This window comes from Alligator sinensis, unplaced genomic scaffold, assembly GCF_000455745.1.
Source record: "Alligator sinensis unplaced genomic scaffold, ASM45574v1 scaffold417_2, whole genome shotgun sequence".
NCBI classification, from domain to species: domain Eukaryota; kingdom Metazoa; phylum Chordata; order Crocodylia; family Alligatoridae; genus Alligator; species Alligator sinensis.
Window position 1 is genome coordinate 938481 of NW_005842456.1, and position 24424 is coordinate 962904.

At 45.9% G+C, this 24424-nt stretch overlaps 1 protein-coding gene across 1 annotated transcript in view; it reads left to right on the top strand.

Annotated features, from left to right (window-relative positions):
* AHI1 (Abelson helper integration site 1) overlaps window positions 1–24424 on the top strand; it is a 226193-nt gene that overhangs the window by 187645 nt on the left and 14124 nt on the right. The window contains 1 exon segment of the mRNA XM_006030667.2: window positions 21185–21264. Within this exon segment, the coding sequence (XP_006030729.2) occupies window positions 21185–21264 (80 nt within the window).

Consider the following 24424-nt stretch of genomic DNA (forward strand, 5'->3'; position numbering starts at 1 on the left):
AGAGTCAAATTAGAGGACATAACTGGGTCAGCGTTGGTCTGGGCGGAGATAAGAAAACAAGATGGGATTGTCTTCATAACTCTTTTAATATATGTCTTTAAACAGAACAGAAAAATTCAAATTGATTGGAAATGTAATTTATATTTTGCAAGTTAAATGATTGACTCATTTTGCTTGCCCTGGGGTTTTCAACTTTTCTATTTGCCATTTCAAACCTGTCTTTAGTGCTTCAGCTCATAATCATTTGTACTTGCATCCCAAGCATTTGAGTCTTGCCATGACTCAGATGCCATTTGAGTCATGGCAAGAAAGTGCATCTGGTTTTAAATGGGAATGGTGCCATGAAAATGATATGAAAAGTTAAAGATTGTATGAAACTGATAAGCACTTGCTGTAAATGGTTCATATCTAAAGGTCCCTGCAGTCTGATCTATACCATCTTTTTTAGAGCATAACACACTGAATTGGAGAAGGTCTGAAAGAGGCACTGGAGGGGAAAACAAAATGCAAGAAAAACCCTCTGTGAGAGGCTTGGGTAGCAGTAAAGACATTGTGCTACTTCTTTCCTCACTCACCTGTCCCCTGTATCCTAACAGCCTTTTATTAAACAGAGCTGAGATATTCTAATGCAGGTTCTTCTACAGGCCTATAACAATATAATATATGCCTTTGTGCCATGACCTATGTTACGGGTCCTATGTGTAACCATAAACTGCATCCAACTGGAGGGACTAGTGGCAACATGGTGGGGCTACTCATGGTGAGATAGCTCCTATAAAATATCACAATGTTGCAACCTCCAGAGTAAGGTGCATATAGGGCACCTCAAAACCCTAGTGTCCACTGCCTTGTGGACCTTCTTTGGAGAAAGGCTAAGGGACATCACGTGATAGAAATGTGCCCTTGCTGAGGCATTAGGCACTTGGCAGCAGTTCTTATCTGTTGCTCTCTGGCAGAAGCTACAACCTTTGAGGCACTGAACAGAGTCCTCCATAATCTTACCTAGGCGTACGCATCAAAAGTCTTGGTGAGTAGACCTCTTATATGTACACCATGATGTAAACTAAAGGATCAACAGTTGCCTACTACTATATTACAGGAAGGCTGAGAAAATCTTCTATAAAAATCCCATTTTACTTCAACCAAATGTATCTTGTCTTCTTGTCTGTTGAATTATAAATGATATGACTTTCATAGACAGGAAGACTAATAAATGTCAACTTAAGTTGGCACTTGACAATCTTGTATTTTCATTGGTTGCTCATGCCTTTTCAGGCAAAACTCATCTAGATGCTTAGGTGAGTTTCTTTTCTCAGTCTCCCATCTTTCTGTGTTCAGAGTACTTTGATTTTCTATGGATCCAAAACTGAGCTGGCAGTCACAGATATAGCTTCCATAGTGAATCATAGAAAATGAGGGTTGGAAGGGACCTCTGGAGGTCACCTAATCCAACCCCTGCTCAAAGTAGTATCATCCCCAACTAGATCATCCCAGCCAGGGCTTTGTCAAGCCGCACCTTAGAAACTTCCAAAGATAGAGATTCCACCACTTCTCTAAGTAACTTGTTCCAGTGCTTTGCCACCCTCCTAGATCGCAACTCTGCCCTGGCTCTGGAGCAAGCTTCCCCCATAATAAGATCCCAGCAGCTCCAGAGCAGCCCCTTGCCCTTTTCTGCCGCACACCCTGCCAGTGCAGCTGACGCTGGTCTCCACAGCAAACCCAGCCTTGAGCTTTCACAGCACAGGGGTGGCCGGGAAATGGAGTCCACTGCCAACTGGATCCAGGCCATAGGCCAGACGTGGTCCATCCCTGGTCTAGCTCCATCCTCTCTGGAACCACCCTTCAGGTACTTAAATCTAATTTAGGTAATTTTTACTTGACTTTTGTATATGATTCATGTTTTTAATTTGGGGCAAATTGCATCCCAAGGAAGGAAGGCAGAAGAAGAGAAAACTTCACAAGATTCCTCTAAGAGTTCTTTACCAATTATCTGTTCGATGGGGGAGGTTTCTGAAGGGGACCAGAATAGGGAGAAGCAAAACTGTATTAGTAGGATGTGATTTCATGGCACTCCTATTACCCTTATTCATACCGTGTTTTCCCATTTCTGCCTGGCCCAAGGGAGGGAGATTATGTTGCAATGGAGAGTTACTATTTACCATAAAGTATATATTTATTGGAGCAGGAATTTGAATTCAGATATCAGTTCCCCCAAGTGAATTCCCTACCTCTAAGCTAAAGAATGGTGCCTACATTATATGGTCCAGTGAATCTTTAGTGCACAGGAAAAAAAACAGCTTCCAAAGAAAGGACTGAGTGCCCCATCCTACAATAGCCTATGACTCATCCCAAGGTTAGGGCAGTCCCTCTTGGGAAATACAGGCTTGAATCTATCCCAAGTAGGTGAGGGAATTGAACGCAACTCAATTCTGGATGAGTTTTCTAGCCACTGAGCTTTTTGTATACAGATAAGGCATGCAGCACCACGCCTCTTTTAGCTAGTTTGGAAGAAAAATAGAGCAGGAGTTGGTGCTGCAATTAAATGTGTAGACACTTAACTCTAGAAAAAGGTTCTAGTCTTTATATCCTGAGCAGAGAGAAGCAACTCTTTGGAGCCCAGAATAAGAGTCCTAGGGTGTTTTCACACATGCACCGGGAGTGTGTGTGGGAGTAGGGGGTGATCCTTTAATTATTGGAGCTCCAAGAGCCACTCTCGTGTATCAGCGTCCCCATGGTTCAAAATGGTGGTGGGGGCACTTTATCTAAATCTCATTGAGCGAGCTTTAGTTAAAGCACCCCGCCACCATTTTGAAGCACGGGGATGCTGATACATGAGACATGGATGCTGGCTGGAGTGTGGTAATTACCACACTCCAGCAGACTCAATTAATTGAATTAATTGAGTCTGCTCCCATACGCTGTAATCACAGCACATAGGAGCAGCCTCCCGGCTTATATATAGGCACCCATTGGCTCCAGAGAGGAAAGGAGAGAAAGCCTGCTTGCCATTCAGCAAGTTGGCTTTGTAAATCCAATTCTGAGGCACCAAACTCTTCCTGTCCATTGTAGGCACCTAACACAGGGCTATGTATTTGACTGTGGTGGTCCAGTGCCTAACTACTTATGTGTATTTAGCCCTTAATTTATCTTTCTTTACTTCAGCTTTCTCATCTTCAACATCAGGACAGTTTGGTTATCACCAAAAGGGCTGTCGGGACAAATAAACTGAAAAACGTTAAAGCATGCGGGAACTCGGAATATAAATTATTATGGAAGTGAAAACTGTATATTCTTTGTTGCTAATTTTTCATCATATTAGACATACAGAATAAGTCTGTGCCACAGCAGCAGTGTGTCCTGGTACAAGTGCTCTCACTCTTATGCTTCAAACCCAGGAGGTTACTCTGAACCTGTTCTTGAGATCTCCATTTCCCCCGTGTTTGAGAGCAGGCCCTTGGGACAACTCTAGGGTAGCCTCATTATCAGACCCCCAGGTTCAAAGACGCAAGTCAGCACCCATGTCAGAACACACCGAGACAATGGTGTAGACACCTTCACAGCAATCCTCCTTTATTTCCTAGCAAACAAATGGTAGCATGATAAAATTAAAAAGCAAAGCAAAGAGAAAAAGTACTCATACCAGTCAATAAATAAACACTTAGCAGTAGTTGGCTGTCCTATTGTCCCTCTATCAAAAAGCCTCTTATTAAATGGGCATGAAGTCATAGGTTGAGAAACAGTGGTAGAACAAGCAAGATTGCTACCTGTAGTATACGGCGTTGGTTCAAAGATGCATATTAGCAACCTATGTTATCATTCCCTTAAATAACCCAACCCCACTAATTGTAAATTACTTTTTAATTTCTGGAGTCTGGATTGTGTGAAAATACTGGAATCGCTGTGTCTCACTTGATTTCAAGTTAGGGAAAAATATTTCAGTGTTCTATAAAGAATGAAAGCAGGCTTTCTTATAAGTTGGAGTGCTACCTCCTCCCCAAGGTGTCAAGACAATTCCTACTATAAGAGCCTGGGTTTTTATATTTATAATATCACTGTTCTTAAATATCAGAGAATTTTATTTCAGATTTTATGTTGATGTCTGCTTCCTGTTTTTGGTGTTTGTTTGTTTTTCCAGCAAAAACAGTATCAGCTGTTTATGCCCCTGTTAAAAATTGAGGCTTTTCCTTGAAGAGCTGTAGCACCCTAATGCTTTGAATTAAAAGCTTGAAGTTTGGCAAGCAAGTGACCTCTGAGACCAAGATATGTCCTTGGCCACATCATGTAAAAATCTGCCTTAATATTGCTAAGTTACAGGTCTTTAAAATGAATTTAACACATTCTCACAGTCTCTAGGAAGTAGAGACTTTTCAGAAATTAACGGTTAAAACGGGTGGGCAAAATACGGTCTGCAGGCCAGATGCAGCTCACCAATTGATTGTATCCAGCCCGCAGCTGCCCCCATGGTGCTCCACATGGGGCCAAGCCCTGCCTGCTCCTGTCTGGGGTAGCCCACATGTTTGCACCCACCCTGTGCCCACCAACAGTACCAGCCAGCACACACAGCTTCCCAAAGAGCTGCTCCCACTGCTGCTGCAGCTGCCCAAGTACTGCTCGGCTTCCCCCGCCTCCAGCAGTTCCTCCTCCTGCCCATACTGTGTTGCTGCAGGCAGCAGGTAGCACAGGGAAGCAACAGCAGCTGGGAGGACATGTACCAGGCACCATATGCCCAGCCAAGCAAGTGCGGAGCTGCAGCTGGGTAGCTCCTGCTCCAGTGCATGGGGCTCCAGCTCCATCTTCTGCTTTCCATCCACTCCATCTTCCTGGCATGATGAGCAGCCACCTGTGGGCAGCCGAGTGCATGGAAGGCAGCTGGGAGCTGGAGCCCCATGCACTGGGGCAGGAGCTAACTGGCTGCAGTTTCCCCCTCACCACCTGACTGGGCATGTGGTACCTGGCACATGCCCCCATGGCCACTGCCGCTTTCCCGCACCACCTGCTGCATGGAGCAGTGCAGCAGGAGCAGGAAGAGGAGGAGCTGCCAGAGGCAGGGAGAGCTGAGCAGTACCCAGGTGGCTACTGTGTAGTTGGGCATGCTGGATGGGGCTGGGGCCAGGGCAGTGCCATTGGCAGACATGAGACAGGTGTGGGTGGGAGTGCAGCATGGGCTGCCCTAGGCAGGAGCACAGCAAAGACTGCCCTGGGCAGGAGCACAGCACAGGCTGGCCTGGGCAGGAGTGGGCAGGACTCAGCCCCATGTGGAGCACCACAGGGGCAGCCACAGGCCAGATGGTGGGGGAGGTGGACAGCACCTGCACCTGTACTGTAGTGCCTGGGCAAGCTCTGCTGCATGTTCCCCCTGCTGCCCTGCCTCCAGCCAGCTCCTGGGATCTAGTGCACAGGCAGCCCCCCAACACATGTGCACACCCTGCCCCCCACACGCACACCTGCACACTGCCCCACCATTCCCTCCACACACACCTGCACACCTCCCCACCATCCGGCCACCCCCACACTCCCACTTACACAGTGTACAGAAGTAAGACTTTATTTTGTTCTATTATGTAATCACCTCAACATACACTACTCAGAAAAACTTAAATAGGGACAAAAATTATTTTTTTTAAAATAAAATTAAAATATGTTATAGTAAGTGTTTGATTTTTAGTATATGATTTGGGGCTTTTTTTTACCTATAATTGTTAAAATTATATTCTTCTGAAAGATTTTGTGTGTGCAGCCCTAGAGAGGTCACCAGTACTCATTAAGGGGCCCACCAGCCAAAATAATTGCTCACCCCTGAGTTAAAATCTCTGAAGACCGTTTTTTTTAGCCTGAGAAGGCTGAATCTCATTTTCCTATACTCTCAGTGAACCTTGCATTTCCTTGCTGGTACCTAGACAGCACAGAGGAATAACTTACATGATTGAATGTGGAAGGTGAGGGGACCTAGGATTTTGAAAAAGGGGGGTGTAGGTGACGTTGTACATCATCACATAAAATACAAAATATATTTTTATCAAGTTAAAGAGAAGCTAGATGTATTAATGTGCTAGGGGCCCAGTGCTCTATTACTCAGTTTAAGATCAAAGCAAAAACCAATATAACTTCCCTGAAATGTGTACTAATTTGCTTGTTTATTGAGTTTAAAAAACACAAAAAACTGGGCAAACATAGTCCACAGACTAATTGTTTTATTAGTCCTCTAGTCATTATAGTTAAATGAACATCTCTTATTCAGATTTGTAAAACAAAAGCTAGCTTTCAGCACTTCCCTGTCAATCATTTCCACACCTGAGTTACTGTTTACTTGTACTAGTATTACCACACCTGAGTTAAGATTTTAACTAAAATTAAAAACAGTTTCTCTTCTGTAAAATAGAAGAGAAATGTTACCAGGAATAGCTAACAGAGGACAACATTGCAGAAGAAAATATAGCTTAATATAAGGAACATCAAGAACCTTAAAAAAGAGAAAGAGTCCTTAACACCTGTGGAATGAAGAGCAATTAGGAGTCAGGTCTAGCATAATGAGCCATGAAGTCTATTGACTCCCTCCACACTACCTGAATAGAAATGCTGCTGCCTCTCTGGGGCAGTTGGTTTTAAAGTCTGGAGGTGGAGCAGGAATCAAAAGGGATGCAATTTTGGCATTGCCCTCCTCCTGTTCCCCTCCCAGATCTTCCCTTGATGTTGAGACAACAAAAACCACACTAGGAAAGAACATGAAAGAAGATTGGGATGATGATTCCTGTGAGCTTTGCATTGGTATTGGTAGGGGAGAGAGAAAGTAGGGGTTGCACTTAAGGTGATTGGCTTGGAAGCTGGTGGATATACTGACTAGGATAGTCTTCCCTCCAGAGTTTTGAATGAGCTCAAGATTTCTGAGTCTCACCATTCCTATGCTGTAAGCAAGACAAAGTAGGAATCTCCTCCTCCACCCACAGCATCGAGTGATGTTCCCCGTGGAGGATAACCATCCCATATGGCTGTTAGTTACTACTTAGTTCTAGGTGCAAAAGGCTGTGTGGCACATCTGATGTTTCCAGTTCTGTTATTGAATGATGTGGGTGTCAATATATTGACATCTAATGGAATTTCTATCATTTTATTAGCTTTTTTCTATATAATCTAGCTCTCAGCCATGTGTATGAGTACATGTGTAAACTCTTTATCTTAAAATAGCATTATTAAGGTTGCAAAATCAAGCAGTTAAAAGTTAGAAAACCAGAACTAAGACTGCCTGAGCAGCTGTAATGTGTACTGCAGCCCACCACCTTTTACAATATATTCTTTAATTAAATGATCCACTGTTTTCCACAGGACCCTTTCTTCAGGATGGGCACAGGATGGCCTGCTCTGGGAGTAATCAGGGTTGTGCTCTAGGAGCCTGTTTCCTTCAGAGCCCCTGCTTCATTTTTACAGTATTTAAAGGTGTGGAGAGAATGAGGTAGGTAATTGCTGTCACAGTTTAATGTTGCCCTGGAGAATTGACATCTGTTCCTGCATCTTCCAGAGAGTTCCTGTGTGATGCTAATCATGTTGAAGAAATGCACCTCTGAAAAGTTTGATTTAACTAACTGTGTACTGAGGCCCTGAGGGCTCACAAGTGCACCTGAAGTCATCAGTAGCTGGGTTTGAATATATGAAATAGTATATCATGATCAGTAATTTGAAAAATTAGATGTTAGATGTTTCAAATGTGGCCCTAAAATTTAGAGGACACTTTTTACCTTAATTTGTTCTGTATCATAATTCTTCTTTTCTAAAATGAGATAATACCTATCCCAGAGGAGTTTAGTAGAGATAAATTAAATTGTTTGTGAAGAACTCAGATGCTCTAGTTATGAGTGACATAGAAAATCCAATGAGGAAATGATTAATTCTGTCTTCAGAGCAGAGTCCGAACAGTTACAGTCTGAGGTCATACCTTGAGCAGTGAAGATAAAATATTGGATAGCTGTTGATCAACTGAACTTTGTCCCTCCTGTGTACTGCAGGAAGCAGGATCCTGTGAGAAAAAAAAAATATCGATCATGTAATTAAAAAGTGTCATAATGCATCCATGGATGGCTGATGAATCAAGGCTTTACCCACAACTTAAGTTCTGGCACTTCCTGATACTTCCTGAGCTTCTAGTACTTGATTTTGCAACCTTAATAAGGTTCTTGTTAATGTAGGCTTGCTGTGTGTAACTTTTATACATGACTTAATGCCAAGTTGTATGATTTAGATGTATTTAATTAATATTTTTGGAAGAAAACTAAAAATGATCTTGCTGGGATTGGTTGTGATAGCACAGTGGGCTTTAGTTGATTTATGATGCTTTCCCCTTCATTTCTAGAAAAAGAATAAATTGCTCCTTTAAAAATTATTCTGTGCCTCCTGTGCTCAGCCTATAACTATTACACAAATTGTTTTCTCAAGGTGCTATTACAAGTAGTTAGAGCAGCCTGATTCAGAGCAGCCACATGTGAAGGCTTAATGCTGTCTCACTTGCCACTGGAGGGCCTTTTCTGGGGTAAGAAAGGAGTGGGCGGGGCGGGGGGGTGGGGCACATCGGGATCATGTAGCTGGGAGGGAGAGAAAGCAGCACTGTTGGCTTCTCTCTCCCCCTTCCTGCCCCTGTGGCAACAGGAGTTGGAGCTGCAGTTGGGAGGTGAGAAATCTTCTGAAAACTTTAGTGTTTGAAGTGAGTAGGGGGAAGGGGAGAGAGAAAAGAGTAGAGAGGTTAAAATAAAAAAAAAGAATAAAGGACCAAAATCATGTCGGTGTGTCAGTGAATTAGGGTTGGGTTAGGGCTTGCGGGGAGTCCTGAGCCAAGCTCAGGTGGCTGGCTTCATGCCAGCCATCTGCAATGAGTCCTTCTGAACTGGACCGCAGGAATCTTGGGTAAACTGAGCTTAATTGAAGTTCTCCCCTAGTTGGGCAGGCTGGGAAGGGGCGCAGCTTTCCTTCAAGCCCCCCCTCAGTCCGATTCTGGGGGAGGGGTGGAAGGGAAGCATACCTACCCAGTTAACCAGCAGGCCTCCCTGGGCTCCATGCTTTTGCCATGCTTGGTACTAAGCAGCTCTTCTCAGGAACATGGGAGCTTGGGAAGGGAAGCCATAGCCCCTCACCCCAAATTCTCATGGCTAGGAGAGACTGTCCAGATGTGGCGAAAGGCTTAGCCCTCTCAGAGGAGGGTCATGTTCTTAGCATCTTGCCCAGGGGCCCAGATCAGGTCTCCTAGTGTCCTTGGAGCTGGCAGTATGATGCCGTGGGGGCTGGGATAATACTCACTGGGGGCAGATGGGGCTTGGCTTGGGGCCAGTACCAACGCCTGGCCAGTAGAACTTGTGAGGGTGGAAAGCTGGCGGGGGGATAGAAGGGCTGGGAAAGGTGAATGCTGAGATGCTGAATGACTCCACATTGGTTGCTTTATCTCCCTAGAGTAGACTAACAGTATAGCTTAGGCTGGGTAGAACAACTCAGTGATAACCCTCACCTGAAGTGGCGTGACTTTAAGATGCTTAGAAGGTACTTAGCAGAGTTTAACTCCCATTAATGCATGGGCAGTCCCATTTTAAGTGCCTTTAGAATCATTTAGAGTGAATTTATAACACCGCCCTTGGTCCATTCTATCTGAATTGTTTGTGATTCCACATGCATTCAACTGATCCAGGATTGCTCCACCAATGCTGGAGGAATCTGAGTATGTTTGTGTTTTCCATTAGCTATGACTGGTTCTGTTTCTTTTCGGTCACTGCCATGATGCAATTCTAGCACTAGCTATATTCTTTCATTCCCCTTTCTGTTGTTCTTTTCCATGCTGTTTTGGATCTTCCTCTTTCTCTTGTTCCTTCCTCCTCTCTCCCAATTTGTTTCCACCTTACAAGTTCATTCTATATATGTGGCCCTGCCATCTCTCACTTCACTCTTCTATTTTTTCAGGCCAAAATAGCCTTATAATGCTCCTTAGGACAGTTGTTATGACATTTCTTTAACTTACTAGCCAATTGCTCGTCATGAATGATGGAGCGTTTCATGGAGAGCTTACATGCCCCCCACCAATCACCCTTTGGGGCTGGCTTTTGGGCAGTTATTTTGGGTGGAGGGTCACTTCCCAAGTTTTGGCAAGCTGTTGAGGGCTGCCTGGGTAGCTCTGCCATCTTGTGGTTGCTGTCTTGTGACTGGAAGTCCCGTCCTCTAACCTCTACCTTTGCCACCAGAAGTCCGTGCCCTTGCCCCCAGAAGTACTCATTTCAGCAAGGGGTCATGCCATCTTGGAACCAGAAAAATACCAAATTTTATTCTAAGAAGGAAACATCTACATTACATTCATTAATTTGATTTCAGAAAATATTTTGGCCTGATTTACATGCATTTGTGTAGTGCACATAGAGGTGATTGCACAATAGTTTAAATGAAGTTTTACTCCTGTATATTGTGGGGGGTGGGTATAGGTTTGTGGGGGCCTGTGGGTATGTGGGGTAAGGGAGCATGTGGGGGGGGTGTGAATATGTGGGGTGTGTATGGGGTTTGTGGGGAGCGGTGCCTGGGCTGTGTGAGGGGGTGTGGATGTGGGGGTCAGCATATATGTTAGTGCAAAGGGAGTCTGGGTGCATGTGTATGGTGGAGTGTGTGTGTGGGACTCATCCTATGAACACACACACCCACCCACTCTGCCCCGGCTGCACACCCACAGCCACCCTCCCACTCTGTCCCTGGCTGCATATCCACACCCATCCTCCCACCCTGCCCCTGGCTGCACGCCCACAGCCACCCACCCACTCTGCCCCGGCTGCAAAACAGGCTGCACAACACCCACACCCTCCCACCCACTCTTCCCCTGGCTGTACAATGACACCCACCCTCCCACTCTGCCCTTGGCTCCATAACCACACCCACCCACTCGGCCCCTGGCTGCACACCCACCGACCCACTTTGCCCTGGCTCCACAACCACACCCACCCGCCCACTCTCACCCTCGCTGTACAACCACACCCTCCCACTCTGCTCCTGGGTGCATGCCCACACCAGTGTTCTCTCTAAGCTGAATGGCATGCACGGCCACTCAGGCATGCTCATGCCTCACTGCCAGATATGCCTGCGCGGCCACACACACCCCACAGCTTAGAGGGAACACTGACCCACACCCGCCCTCCCACTCTGCCCCTGGCTGCACACCCACAACCCCCACTCACTCTGCCCCTACCTACGTACCCACCCTGCCCCTGGCTGCAAACCCACACCCACCCAAGCATTCTGCCCCTGCCCGCACACATATACCCACCCACTCTTCCCCAGCCTCCACATATACACACACACACACACACACACAAACACACCCTACTAGGGTGCTCCGTGCTCCCTGCTCTTCTAATGCAGCCGGGCCACATGGTGCCAACAGTGCTGGCAGGCAGGAAGTGCAGTTGCTGGGGGTGGGGTGAGCTGGGTTGCTCAGTCCTACTGAGACTACCCCTGGGTCCTACTGCCCCTGTCTGTCAGCTTTGACAGGAGCCAGGGCAAGTCAATACAGCATTAAAGCCTAAGGGCTCCCTCCGCCTCCAGTTCCCTGCCTGAGGGGTGGAGCCATGCAGCCAATTGCCACCCGCCCTCTCCAGGGCACATGCATAATTGGCCTCCAGCATTACGGACAGACCGACACATAGACAGAAGTACTAAGACTTTTATTATATTAGAATATAAGGTCTTAAATGTCATCTTCCAGCTTATAGGCCAGATGAGTAAACACTTTTCACATTATGGTTATATATTTGAGCATTTGGTTTTCTTAAGGTTGCTACAACTGAAACCTCATCAATATAGAAAGGCTTTATGGCTAGGGACAGACATTCAGAAAGCCAGAGCCTCAATTGATTCAATCTTTGCAGGTTAGTTTAAGCTGCCTAGTTTAAACTGATTTGCCACTGTACAGACATTCCCTCTGGACTGAGGAAATGTTGGCACATGCCTGCATTTGCTCAGGTCAGGAGCTGGGGGGCTCTAGAGTGTGCCCTTGGCTGCAGGGAAGCTTTGCTGGGGCAGGGGAATGTAGCCAGCTCGGGCAGTAGCTTTGCCTGAACTGGACAGAGAGGGGTTTAAGTTCCCCCCTCCCTGTTCCACCAGCAGGGACTCGAGCCAGGTTTGCCAGGCACTCTCCCCTCGCTGCTGCAATGGTGGGACTGGCTGCGGCCAGACACTAGCTGGCATGGCCCCCTAAAGCAGAGGGGGCGTGGACAGGGGTTATTCCCCACTCTACCTCCACTGCCTCTGGGGAACCATAGCAGGGTTGGACTGCAGCCAGGTCCTCCCACCCTGACCACTGCGGCCACTCACTCCCTGTGTGAGGCAAATGGCAGAATAAGACCCTCACCACTCCACCAGACACCAGAGGGAGGGAGAATAACCTCCCTCCCTGCCCCCCACCAAAGTAGCCCTGTTGGCCGGCCTCTGGCCGCACCCCCACCCCACTGCTGCCCTGAGGGGGCAGGGCTCTTCATAGTGGCAGCAGTCCCTGTCATGGTATCAGGGAGCATGAGCCTCTTCCCAGCAGAAGCCGCAGTGCGGGGCAGGCAGAGCTGAGGCAAACTGTCGCAGCAGCACTGGGGCTCAGAGGGGGCCAGATCCCCTCCCCCACAATGGCCACCACTGTAGTGGTCCACAGCAGCTTTCCCCAGCCCACAGCATGGCCCCTGCCAGGAATAGGCTCATGCTCCCTGACACCATAACAGGGGCTACTGCCCCCGTCATGGTTGCTCCCCCCTTGCCGTTCCAGCAGCTGGGTGAGGGCAGGGCCAAAGGCCAGCCAGCAGGGCTCCTTAGGTGGGCAGGGAGTGGAGTTATTCCCCCTCTGCCCCTGGGGTGCCGCAGCAGGGTCTGCCTGTCCCAGCCATCACCACTGCCGCTCACTCTGTGCCTGAGGCAAGCAACGGAGTAAACCCCCTCAGACGTCCCTTCCCTCTGGTGTTTGGCTGAGGGGGCTTATTCCACCACTTGCCCTAGGCACAGAATGAGTGGTGGTAGTGACAGAAAGACCCCGCTGTGGGTAGGTAACTCTGCCCACTGTAGCTCTGCCCAACCTGCAGCACAGCCCCCTGCTGGGAAGAGGCTCGTGCTCCCCAACACCATGACAGGGGCTGTTGCCCCCATCAAGAGCTCTGCCCTGTCACTACTGCAGCGGTGCAGCCAGAGGTTGGCTGGCAGGGCCCCTTAGGCAGGGGGCAGGGAGGGGAGTTATTCCCCCTTCCTCCAGCATCAGGCAGAGGGGGCAGCAGGGAGCTTATTCCGCTGCTTGCCACAAGCAGGGAGCAAGCAGTAGTGGCAGTGGTTAGGGCAGGCAGACCCAGCTGCAGTCTCCCTGGGGCAGTGGAGGTGGAGGGGGGAATTACTGGTGTTTGGCCATGCCTGGCGCAGCTGCTGCAGCCACAAGCGGGGAACAGGTGGCAGACCCAGCTTGGGTCCCTGCCAATGGAATAGGGAGGTGGGAATTAAACCCCTCTCTGACCAATTTAGCCAAGGCTACTGGCCAGGCTGGCCATACTCCTGTCACTGCACACGGAGAAGAGCAATTCTGTGCTAGTGGGATAGGAGGGAGGGGAAAAAATAAACTTCTTCCCTCCTCCCTTCCAGGCCAGTGTCTAGCCAAACCCCCACACCTGCCTGTCCCTGCCCAAGCTGAGGATCAGAGGGGCAGTGCCAGCCCTGCTCAACTGGAGCTGAGAGCCCATCTGAGAGAGCATGCCAGGATGCTGGGGGGGACTCTAGTATAACTTAAACCAGGAAGGGGTCTAAAACAGACCTTGCATAAACCAGTTTGAGCTCAATCAGTTAAGTCTATACTACATTCAACCAGGTTTATCTCAAACTGGTTTTGGACATTTTGAAACTGGTTTATGTGCACTGGATATTTTGAAACTGGATGTGCACTTGTTCTGTTACAAGTTTCTGATCACTGAAACTAATGTGTAATGTCTGTCCCTAGCCTAATTCTTTGCCAACAGTTGAAAAATTGAAGATTTACTTAGTTTTGAAGTTTAACAAAGAAGTGACTTAAAAATATGAAGAATCCTGGATTGGTAGGCTAGAATATCACTGGCAGAGTTCTTGGGGAAAGGCCTACTATGGATTTTTGAAGTTTTGGACTATGGCATGCAAATTTAGGATAAGAAAAAACAGTATTTTGAGTAAGTTAGAAAATTCTAAATCTATATCACTGATTTATCGCTGCTTCCTTGTGTGAGGGATTGAGCGAGTAGCCCAAGCTAGCAGGAGAAGAGCGAGCAAATCAGGACCTGGCCCCAGGTCTGACTAGCGGGGCATTGGGTTTTTTTCTCCTTTCCTGAAGACACCCAGTCAGCTGCCCTAGTGAGCAGGTAAGTATGTCTGGGAACTTTGGATTTGGACTATAGTTAGTGATAGTAAAAATAAGATAATGGATGCTACAAGGAGACAAAGACATTCCATATCTTTTTGTTACTCTTTATTATGTGGCCCATTGGGGTGAGAATTTTATTCAAGGACCAAGACGACAACTGTAACATGGTGTGGAATGGGCAAGGGGTGTAGGGGAAGGAGGAGCCCCCCAGAAGAACAAATTGAGAATCTCGTAACTTAACTTACTGGCACACTCCCAGTTTAAATGCAATATCAAGTCGTGGTGGGTGAGAGCACAAGAGTTTAATCCAACCACAGATACAGAAGTTCTGAGGTTCCCTATTACTAGCTGGCTGGGTGACTATGACAGAGGCATGGAACCCTACCCATACAGGGCGAGACCCTGACACCTTGGGCATGAGAAACTTGAGTTCACCGCCCTGTCTATAGCATAGTAACAGTGTTGCATTTGCCTGTGTTTCAATCATTTGGAAAAAACAACAGTTTTTGGTATAAATTTGCAATTTGCTATAGTATAATCTCATGAAGTTCTACTATATCATAATCCACCTTATAAAGCTAGTTTTTTTGTTTTGTTTTGTTTTTAACTTCACTATCAGTAGAGTTAGGGAGAGATTTTATTGTTAAAGATTCTTTTAAAAATATTAAGCCAGTATGGAAGTTGAATCATAGAACCATAGAACCAGAAGGGACCTATAAGAACATCAAGTCTGGTCCCCTGTCATGGGCAGGAAGTTATTGGGCTCAGACAAGCTCGACAACGTGCCTGTCCAGCCTCATCTTGAACACCTCCAAGGAGGGTGACTGCACCACCTCTGCTGGGAGTGTGTTCCAGATTCTGGTGACCCTTACAGAGAAAAAGTTTTTTCTTGTGTCTAGCCTGACTTTACCCTCTATTAGTTTATGCCTGTTGGTCTTCATCCTCCACCTCATTGAGGTGCTTTCCTGAAGGGTTGCTCCCCTAGTTCTTGATGTTAACCCCTGACATACTTAAAGGGATTTGGTAACCTGAGAAACTTGAAAGTAATGACCTTGGCTTACCCCTGACCGCAAGGAAAAAGAGTGTGACAAGGAAAGAAATAAACCTCAAGAGAATTATGAATTTTGAAGAAAGTGGTAATCGTTTATAGCTGCACAGCCTTGAATGCAGTCCATTGTAGTTAGTTATCAAAGGGTGAGAACATGTTTCCTTCTTTTGTTTCCGTCTAAATTTTATGTGCTGTTAATATAGATTTTGTGTGTGAATTTAACACAAGCAGTTTTTGTCTTTCACAGACAATATTCTGTATGCTAACACTCTCTGCATATGGTATTTTCTAATGGCTCCTGTTAGCAGTGTGCTTCTTTTAATTTCATGGTCATTACGGGGGCCAACTGTTTTGGTCAGTGGTAAAATTGTCATTGGCTCTGAGGGTACCTATACATGGGAATGGAGGCTGCTCCAACTCGCTGTAATTATAACACAGACTTGATCAATTAAGTCTGCTGGAGCCATCCATCCAGCCTCTGTGTCTCATGTATCAACATTCCCATGCTTCAAAATGGCAGCAGGGGTGTGTAATCTAAAGCTCATCAAACAAGCTTTAGATAAAGCACCCCCACTGCCATTTTGAAGCACAGGGATGCTAATACACAAGACATTCTGGGCACTTTAATTAGAGTGGCTCTTAGAGCCACAGTAGAATGGCACTCAGTGACAGAGCTGGGATGGACACCAAGGGACAGACCGCAACAGTGCATGCAGGATAAGTGAGTGGGGAGGAGAAACAGTGCCCCCCTGACACTCTTGTTGGATTTCTCTTTATGTATTTTCATTACCCCTGAGGCCAGAGAGTGGCCACAAGCTACACGTTGGGGCCAAGGGGACTCCAGGCAAGGGACACTTAAAACCTATTAGGCAGCCCAGGGGCCAGAAGGCCCACAGTCCCAAACAGTAAGCAGGACCACCAGGCTCAGCACAGGCCTCTTAGGCCAAGCGAAGAAGGAAGGGACCTGTATGCAGAAAGCAGCTTGCAGCCAGACACCGTGATCATATTGCACTCATAGCCCATATCAGGATCACGCCACTAGGCCCATCACATGATGTGCTCAGACAGGTTAACACTGAGGTGAATCCAGCTGGTTGGCACATGGAAGTGTTGTAGGGGAGGTGGAGCCCCAGGAACATCTGCTGACAACACCTCCTAGCAAGTCCCAGCTTTGAGGGAACCTCCTCCTTTCAGACAGAACATCTAGACATGGCAGGAAAGTATCAGGGGCTTCCCTGGAGAGATGGCACTTGATCAGTAAAGGTGCCTAAGAGAAACCAGAGACGGAATAAGCATAATGATCCCGAGCCGCACAGGAACAGCTATACAAGGCCCAATGGGTACAAAGTTATTTAGCATCTGTGCTTTGGTTTCCCTAGCTTTAAAACATGGGTAGTAATGCTTGACTGGGGAGTTATATGCCTTAACTGTTCACATTTGTAAGAAGTCTTGAGATCATTGGTGGAAAGCATTATTATCTAAGAGTATTAGAATCAGTGTTCCATTTTATAATAGTGAAATTACTCTATGCTATATTTTATTAATTAAAAGATCATGCTGCCTTGAATACCTCCTTTGTTTTCTTTTCATCTGTTTAAAAGAGCTATGGCCTGGCCATGGAATACCTTGCTTATTATGGTACACATAACTCAAATAACCAATTGAGAAACTGTCAGCTGTCATTTATTTTTCTTGACATTGCACTACTTACTTCCAATACAAGGCAGGGTTATAGGTAACTGAATTAGAGATGTATAAGCTTTCATGAGCAAGAGATCAGTTTATCAGATGCTAATCATTGGATGTTCTTGCCCACCAAAGTTTATGAATGTTGGATTCAGTAAGACTGTAAGGTACAGCTTTACCCTACCTTTTGCTAGACTTCAGACTGACTTGATTAGTTTCCAGTAGTTGCATGATTACGTCCATCAGGAGCTTCTGTATGGCATTTTTCTTCTAAAACTTACCGTATTTACTTGATTCCAAGGCAAGGCCTAGTCTTAGAATAGAGTATCAAGTAAAAATGCAGTACCTGCAGTCAGAAGAGGTGGCAGGAATCCCTTCAGTGAGGCATGGGAGTACTGCAGAACCTGGTGTGGATGCATGATGGGGGCAGAGAGGCATGGGATCTGGCACAGAGGCACAGGAGTAGTGCAGGACCTAGTGCAGAAGCACAGGTTGACACAATACCTGGGGCAAAGACACTGGCATGGTGCAGCACCTAGCGCAGAGACACAAGAGTGGTGCATAACCCAGTACAGAGGCATGGGGTAGTGCAGCACTGAGCCTGAAGGCACCTGGCGATGTGACACATGGCACCAGAGGGGTAGGCAGTAGGAGGGACAGGTGTGGGGTGGGGGCAAGGCTTTGGGGTCAGGCTTCATTCACCTTGCCACTTGTCTCCCCATTGCTTGCCTCATGGCCCCCATTTTCCCCACCTCTTGCTACCTATTGCTTCTTTCCCCACTGAAGCAGTGAGGAGATTAATTTGATAATAAGACTCTATACAGATTTATAACTTTCTGTTTATAGAATCTAACTTTTAAGGAGTTGTCTGAAATTGAAAATTGTCTTGGATTCAAGTAGATATGATATTAGTGGCTTTTAAGAGCGAGACTTCAAAGAGATGAAGTGGGGTCCCTCAAGGCTCTGTCCTTGGGCCTATACTATGTAACATCTTCATTAATGATGTGGACATTGGTATCAATAGCAGACTGGCCAAGTTCGCCGATGACACCAAACCATACCTGAGGACAGGAGCATGATCCAGGCTGACCTTGACAGGCTCAGGAAATGGGCAGACGAGAGCCTGATTGTGTTTAACACCGAAAAATGCAATGTTCTCCACCTTGGGAAGAAAAACCTGCAGCACGCTTATAGACTCGGCAGTGCTACACTGGCTAGCACTATGGGCGAAAGGGACTTGGGGGTCATGACTGAACACAAGATGATCATGAGCCTTCAATGTGATGCTGCTGCTAGTAAAGCGAGCAAAACACTGGCTTGCATCCATAGATGCTTCTTGGGCAAATCCCAGGATGTCATTCTCCCATTGTACTTGGCCTTAGTGAGGCCGCAGCTCGAGTATGGTGTCCAGTTTTGGGCTCCACAATTCAAAAAGGATGTGGAGAAGCTTGAGAGGGTGCAGAAGAGGGCCATGCACATGATCAGAGGTCAGGAAAACAGACCTTATGAAAAGAGGCTGAGAGCCATGGGACTCTTCAGCCTGGAAAAGCGCAGGCTCAAGGGTTATCTGGTGGCCACCTTTAAGTTTATCAGGGGTGCTCACCAGGATATGGGGGAACGTCTTCACCAGAACGCCCCAAGGGATGACAAGGTTGAATGGTCACAAACTCCTCCATAACTGTTTCAGGCTGGACATAAGGAAGAACTTTACTGTCTGAGCCCCCAAGGTTTAGAATAGACTGCTGCCGGAGGGGGTTCAAGCACCCACTTTAATGCCTTCAAGAGACATTTGGATGTTTATCTTGCTGGGATCCTATTTTCCCTGCTGACTTCCTGCCCCTGGGGCAGGGGGCTGGATTCAATGATCTTCTGAGGTCCCTTCCAGCCCTAATGCCTATGAATCTCTGAATCTATCAGATCAATGTCAAAGAAACTAACCATTTCTGGGTCATTTTGACTAGTCAGTGAGTACTCAGAGACGTAGTTTACATGCAGATGAGAAGAGTATCTCCACATCTGAGAAAGCTAAAAAGGTCCCTTTCTAGTATAAATCACTGGCTTTTTGAAAGTTCACAACTAAGTCCTGTAGGTTTTGCTTATGTTGCTTATTAACCTGTTGCATAACTAATATTATGAAAAGGTCATGAACTTGAACCAAGATTTGAGGGTTGAAGTTGTTTCAAACCATTTTCTCATTACCCACCTAGAAACACTTATTTTGGGGAAAAAAAATCTTGAAACTGATTATCAGCCAAATCCTCACTACCCTGTCAGGCCTCAGGCTCTAGTATGTTGAAAGAGTCTTGCTTTTCCAGTTTCTCGAGATCTTCCTTTGGAACACTGGCCAGTCCGCAGTGAATCACTTGGTAGGCCTTCATACCTACCCATCTGATTTGTGAGCAAGGTTTCTAGCGTTCAGGAGCCGTATCAACCTGCAACAGAAGGAGAAGAAAGCTATTGTAGGGTTACACACCGAAAGACTTGTTTGCATGATTTCTCTACTTTGTATAAGAATTGTATGGACAAACATATTTTTAGCCTCTTTAAAAGGGAGGGGGCAGCTGGTGCTTGGGAACATTCATCAGCCTGTCTGTTCTAACAGCTAAACCTGCATGATCCTATAGGAGGTGTGGGCAAAATATGGCCTGTAGGATGGATTCGGTCTGCCACTGTCGACCCCTACCCTTAAAGGGACTGTGGAACTTAGTCCTAAAGTTCAACACTGAAGTTACTGCATTAAGTGCTATAGGATGTAGTTAGTATATGGGTGAAGACAGAAGTGAAGCTCCCTGCTGTAACTGAGAACACTTTTCAGGAAGCGTTCTGAGTTACAACAATCCCTCAGACCAAACAGAAGTTCACTGTTGATTCCAGAGGTGGAGGGGAATCTAGCTGCTGGCTGGGAGCCTGCAGCTGGTTTACTTTAACAATGGCCCCTTCTCTCTCCCAGCCTTTCCCTGTTTCAGAATGGGAGGCAGGAAAGAGAGTAGAGGGAGTTCGTTCTAGGGGTCCCCCAATCAGTACTGAAGAGTGGGGTGGCTGAATTGGAGCCCCCCTCCCCAGCAGAGCTCTAATACTCCCATCCCACCCTCTAGTTGGGGCTGAAAAAACCCCAGACCAAACTCCCTCTGCTCCCTTTCCCCACTCCTGTTCTGAAAACAGCAACAGGCTGGGAGGCAGCACAGACAAACTACTGAAGGTGCTGTTTTGAAACACCTTCATCTGCTACTCATGCAATGAGGGTTCAGATTTTCACATGATTGGCCATTTTTTATGCAGCCTGAAGCCTTGCACTTGTGTTTGGTCATGTCTATAGACTGCTTTCTGTAGCCAGATCAAGCGAAAGTTGTCACTTTCTGTCTATGCCATAGGCTGCATTTTAGATGCCTGATTTTAATGAAGCAGCAAGCCTACTAGTTGTGCCCTCCTGCATCAAAATTCAACAGCAAGAAAAGGCAGAATATTATGAGGTGAAGAAGAGAGAAAAATGGACTCCTGTCTTTGAAGAAAGCATAACTGATGGAGGACATTGCAGACCACTAAATTTTTCTTCCAAGTTGTCCAAGGAATTTTTGCAATAAAAGAATGTCCAGTCATGCTAGAGGGTGTTTGTAGCTAGGGAGAGGAAAGGGCCTGGAATTCACTAATTCTTAAGAAACTAAAGAATGATGCAAGGTTTTCCATGACTTTCAGTTTTCAGTCTGAGTGAACCTGAAAGAATTTGAAACCCTTTGAGCAACTTAGACTAGTTTTACCAAACCTCTGTAAAGTGAAGCAAGTTTTGCACTGCTCTGGTTAAAACTCTATAATGTGTGACTCCTCATTTTAATTGCTCATTAAAGAACTGAGTGATTTTTTTCAGGCAAAGATTTGTAACATATTTTTTGCCACACACCTGAAAGCTGTCTTTACAGGAGCTGTTTCCTTGTTTTAAACCACATAGGAGTGAACATTTTCTGACTGATAGACATTCTCTTTCAAAGTGGGTATATTCTCTCCTTATTCAGGAAGCTGGTGGGTTTTCAACGTACATATGTTGGCCCATATGTACGTTTCTTCTTTTTGCCTTCCAGTGTATATTTTTTCTTTTGCAGATGTCAGCAGTCATCATCCAGTCAGGGGACCTGAAATTTTTCTCAGAACATGACACAGATATAGAGTCACCTGCAACATAGTAAGTAACAAATCATCCAAAGCAATTTACAGTGTTATTTCTACAAGTGCTGTTTGAGAACTGAGAAATTGTCAGATGGGTTGTTTTGAGTTTTAAGCAAGACATTGAAATGTTCAAATTTAGGGTAATCATTTTAGAGGAGAGTTTAAGAAAAATGAAATGAAAAGGAAATAATTTATATATAGGAGTGTTACAAAGATACTGTGAGTATTATAGGGCAAAAGAATAGTACTATTATCAAGAGTTCAGAAGTACCTTGAAGCATCGTAACTTTTGATTAACCTATATTGAAATGAACTGCCAACTTCTTTTGCGCCTTCTAAGAATGAATTAATATAAATTGAGACAGTTTGTCGCATACTTAGGAGACAAAGGAGCCAGCATCTTCTACTATTACACTTGGATTTGGAAAAACAAAATTGTGTGCACACATGTATGCAGCGTGTGAAACTTCATAGTAGATAAAATCTAAACATTTTGTATAAGAACTTCTACATAAGAGGTAGCTAATTATTTGAGCAGGAGAGCCACTTAAAGAGTTTTGGTGAGCTGTTTCAGGCTGGGTCAGCATGCCCCCACCCCTTGCTGCACCAGTTCAGCGCCCTCACCCCACCCTCCCTGGCTCACAGCAGCTCACCAGAATTCCCTAAGTGGCTCTGCCCTGCGCTTGGCCAGGTGCATGGGATAGGTCTACAGGCAGGTAGGGAGCACCATCTAGGAGTGGGAAAGGCAGGCAGGTTGGGGCCAGGGTTGGGGCTGGCATTAGGATTGGGATCGTGGGGCGGTGACAGCGCAGGACCAGAGCCCAGGGCAAAGCCACAATCCACTCCCTGTACACTCCTGTGACAGATGCCAGTTCCACAAGCAGGGATGTGTGGGGACCAAATCATTGTTCTGACCTGGGCCTCAGCCCTGCGCTGTCACCATCTTGTAATCCTGGCCTCAGCCCCACCAACCCATCTCGCTCCTTGATGCTGGTTCCCACCCACCCGTAGCCCCATCACAGCCACACAGGTCCTTGGCCAGTCTCCACGGAGAGCCTGCCTGCCTGCTCCATCTAGTGCCTCAGCAGTGAGTGCAAGGTGGATGAGCAGGGTGCTCAGGCAGCAGGGTCGGGTCTGGTGGCAACAGCAACGGAGACTGGCAGTGACAGCCAGAAGAAGCTGTCACTTTCAGGGCTGCTGGGAAGTAAGTCCAGCCACTGTGCTGCCTCAGCCCTGCTGTGAACTCGGGGGTGTTGGGACCAGCCACATACACCATGGCCCAGACTATCCCCCATGCCTGGGGCTGCCAGGGCCAAGGGACCCACTGTGGGCTGGGCAAGATCCCTTGGTGCCCTGCAGACTTATTTTGCCCACCCCTGTTCTACATGATGACTTAAATGCTTGCATTTCTATGTCCGCTTCAGCTTAGTCCACATATTTGAATTTATTTTTTTAAGAATATGTATGGAAATTGATATTTTGTTTGTAATTAACTTTGTTAGATGATTATACATAGATAAACATAAATGTAAAACCCACCACCACTGAAAGAGAAAACTTGCCATGTAGTAACCTATGCTTAAATGTTACAGGCTTCTATATTTCTAATTTTAACCAGATCTTGAAATTCTCATTTTCTTAGTCTCCATCTGTATGTAGGTTCAAAAATAAACTGTGAAAGGAAAGTTTGCTTAACATCCATGTGCCATGAGAAAAGGGACTGTAAAACTGCACTGTGACAAAATTCAAGGTTGAATTTTGAGCATAACTGTTTAACAGGACCCTGTTTAAGAAGAAAATGTTATGGTTTAGTAAAAGACAAATAAACTTGATTTGTCATTCAAAAGACATGACCCAAAATATAGTATGATATAACTGCATTGTTAAAACTTTGAGCAAAAGAAATTTTAGGGGGGAAAGGTCAAGGGACTTTAGAGCGTGTCTTTAAATGAATGTAGGCCTATCCATTTAAAATGTAGGATTACAAAGAATATCATCAACCTCAGAATTCGGTAGTACTAATACGTATACAAAATAATGATTATTTAAATGAGCAGGCCATATTGCCAATCTCATCAGAGAAAACCCCACAAAAAACATGTAACTTGAAGTTCAGAAAGATAAGAGAAGTGGCCTGCCTGTCTCAGTCATTGGAATGAATGGCAGTAGAAGCCACAGGAGATAAAAGACTTCTGGCATTACTACCCTTTTATGCTGTAGTAAATCTAGTTCTTGAGTACTGAGAAGGCTAAAGAAGTTGAATCTGACTTAGGAAAGTAAGAAAGACTTATACTCAAGGTCTGATGCTGTATCTTTTTAGGAAGAAACAAAGTTTAGAAAGGAAAGATCTTAATCTGGAATAACAGGGACACCAGTTTCACTTAGCTCTTTTTCAGAGGAGGGTTTGGCTTGGTTTAAATAAAGTCTGGGTCATCTAGTTACTGTCTTGCCTTGTCTGACAATAGCGAATGACCTACTTCTATTGAAAATTGTAAATTAAAACTAAAATCCATGCAATACTTTTTCCTAACCTGAAACTAAAATATAATCCTTTTAATTTTATATGCTATTTTCAAATAAATAAAGTGGAGGAGCCTGTTGATGATTGTGAGTTTGAAGTTAATCTGCAGAGGACTCTATGGTATAGAGAAGAGTCCAGTCATAAGAAACATAGCTTTAAGGAGGATTCCAAAGAGAGATCTATTAGTCTTTGAAAATACTGTATTTGGTTAGTGTGGCAGAAAGCCATCTCTGTTTCTCCCTAAAAACACTGCTCTGTGACAATTTGGTTAGGATGGGCCCAGCAGAGGATACACACCTTACCCTATCTCTTTAGGTAACCTGAACTGGATACATTCCTGAGGGAGTGGGGAAACCTGCTCCCTCTGCCTACATGACTGGCATCACATACCTGGGTGAGGGGCTTGGGCTCCCTGGGGAGCTAGGAACTGCCAGTCTGCCCAGCAACTAGTGATGCATTTCAAATTGGTTGGCTGACAGCCAACAGGTGCTGGCCTCCATTGGACCAGGTAAATGAGGTCATAAGGGCTATATAAGTTAAGACTGCCCAGGAGGAGGGGGCAGCAGCCAGAGAGAGAAGAGCTGGACCATCTGAAACTTGTTTTCTCTCTCAAAACTCATGATCAAGGAACTGCCTGCCTCCAGAGGGAATCTCC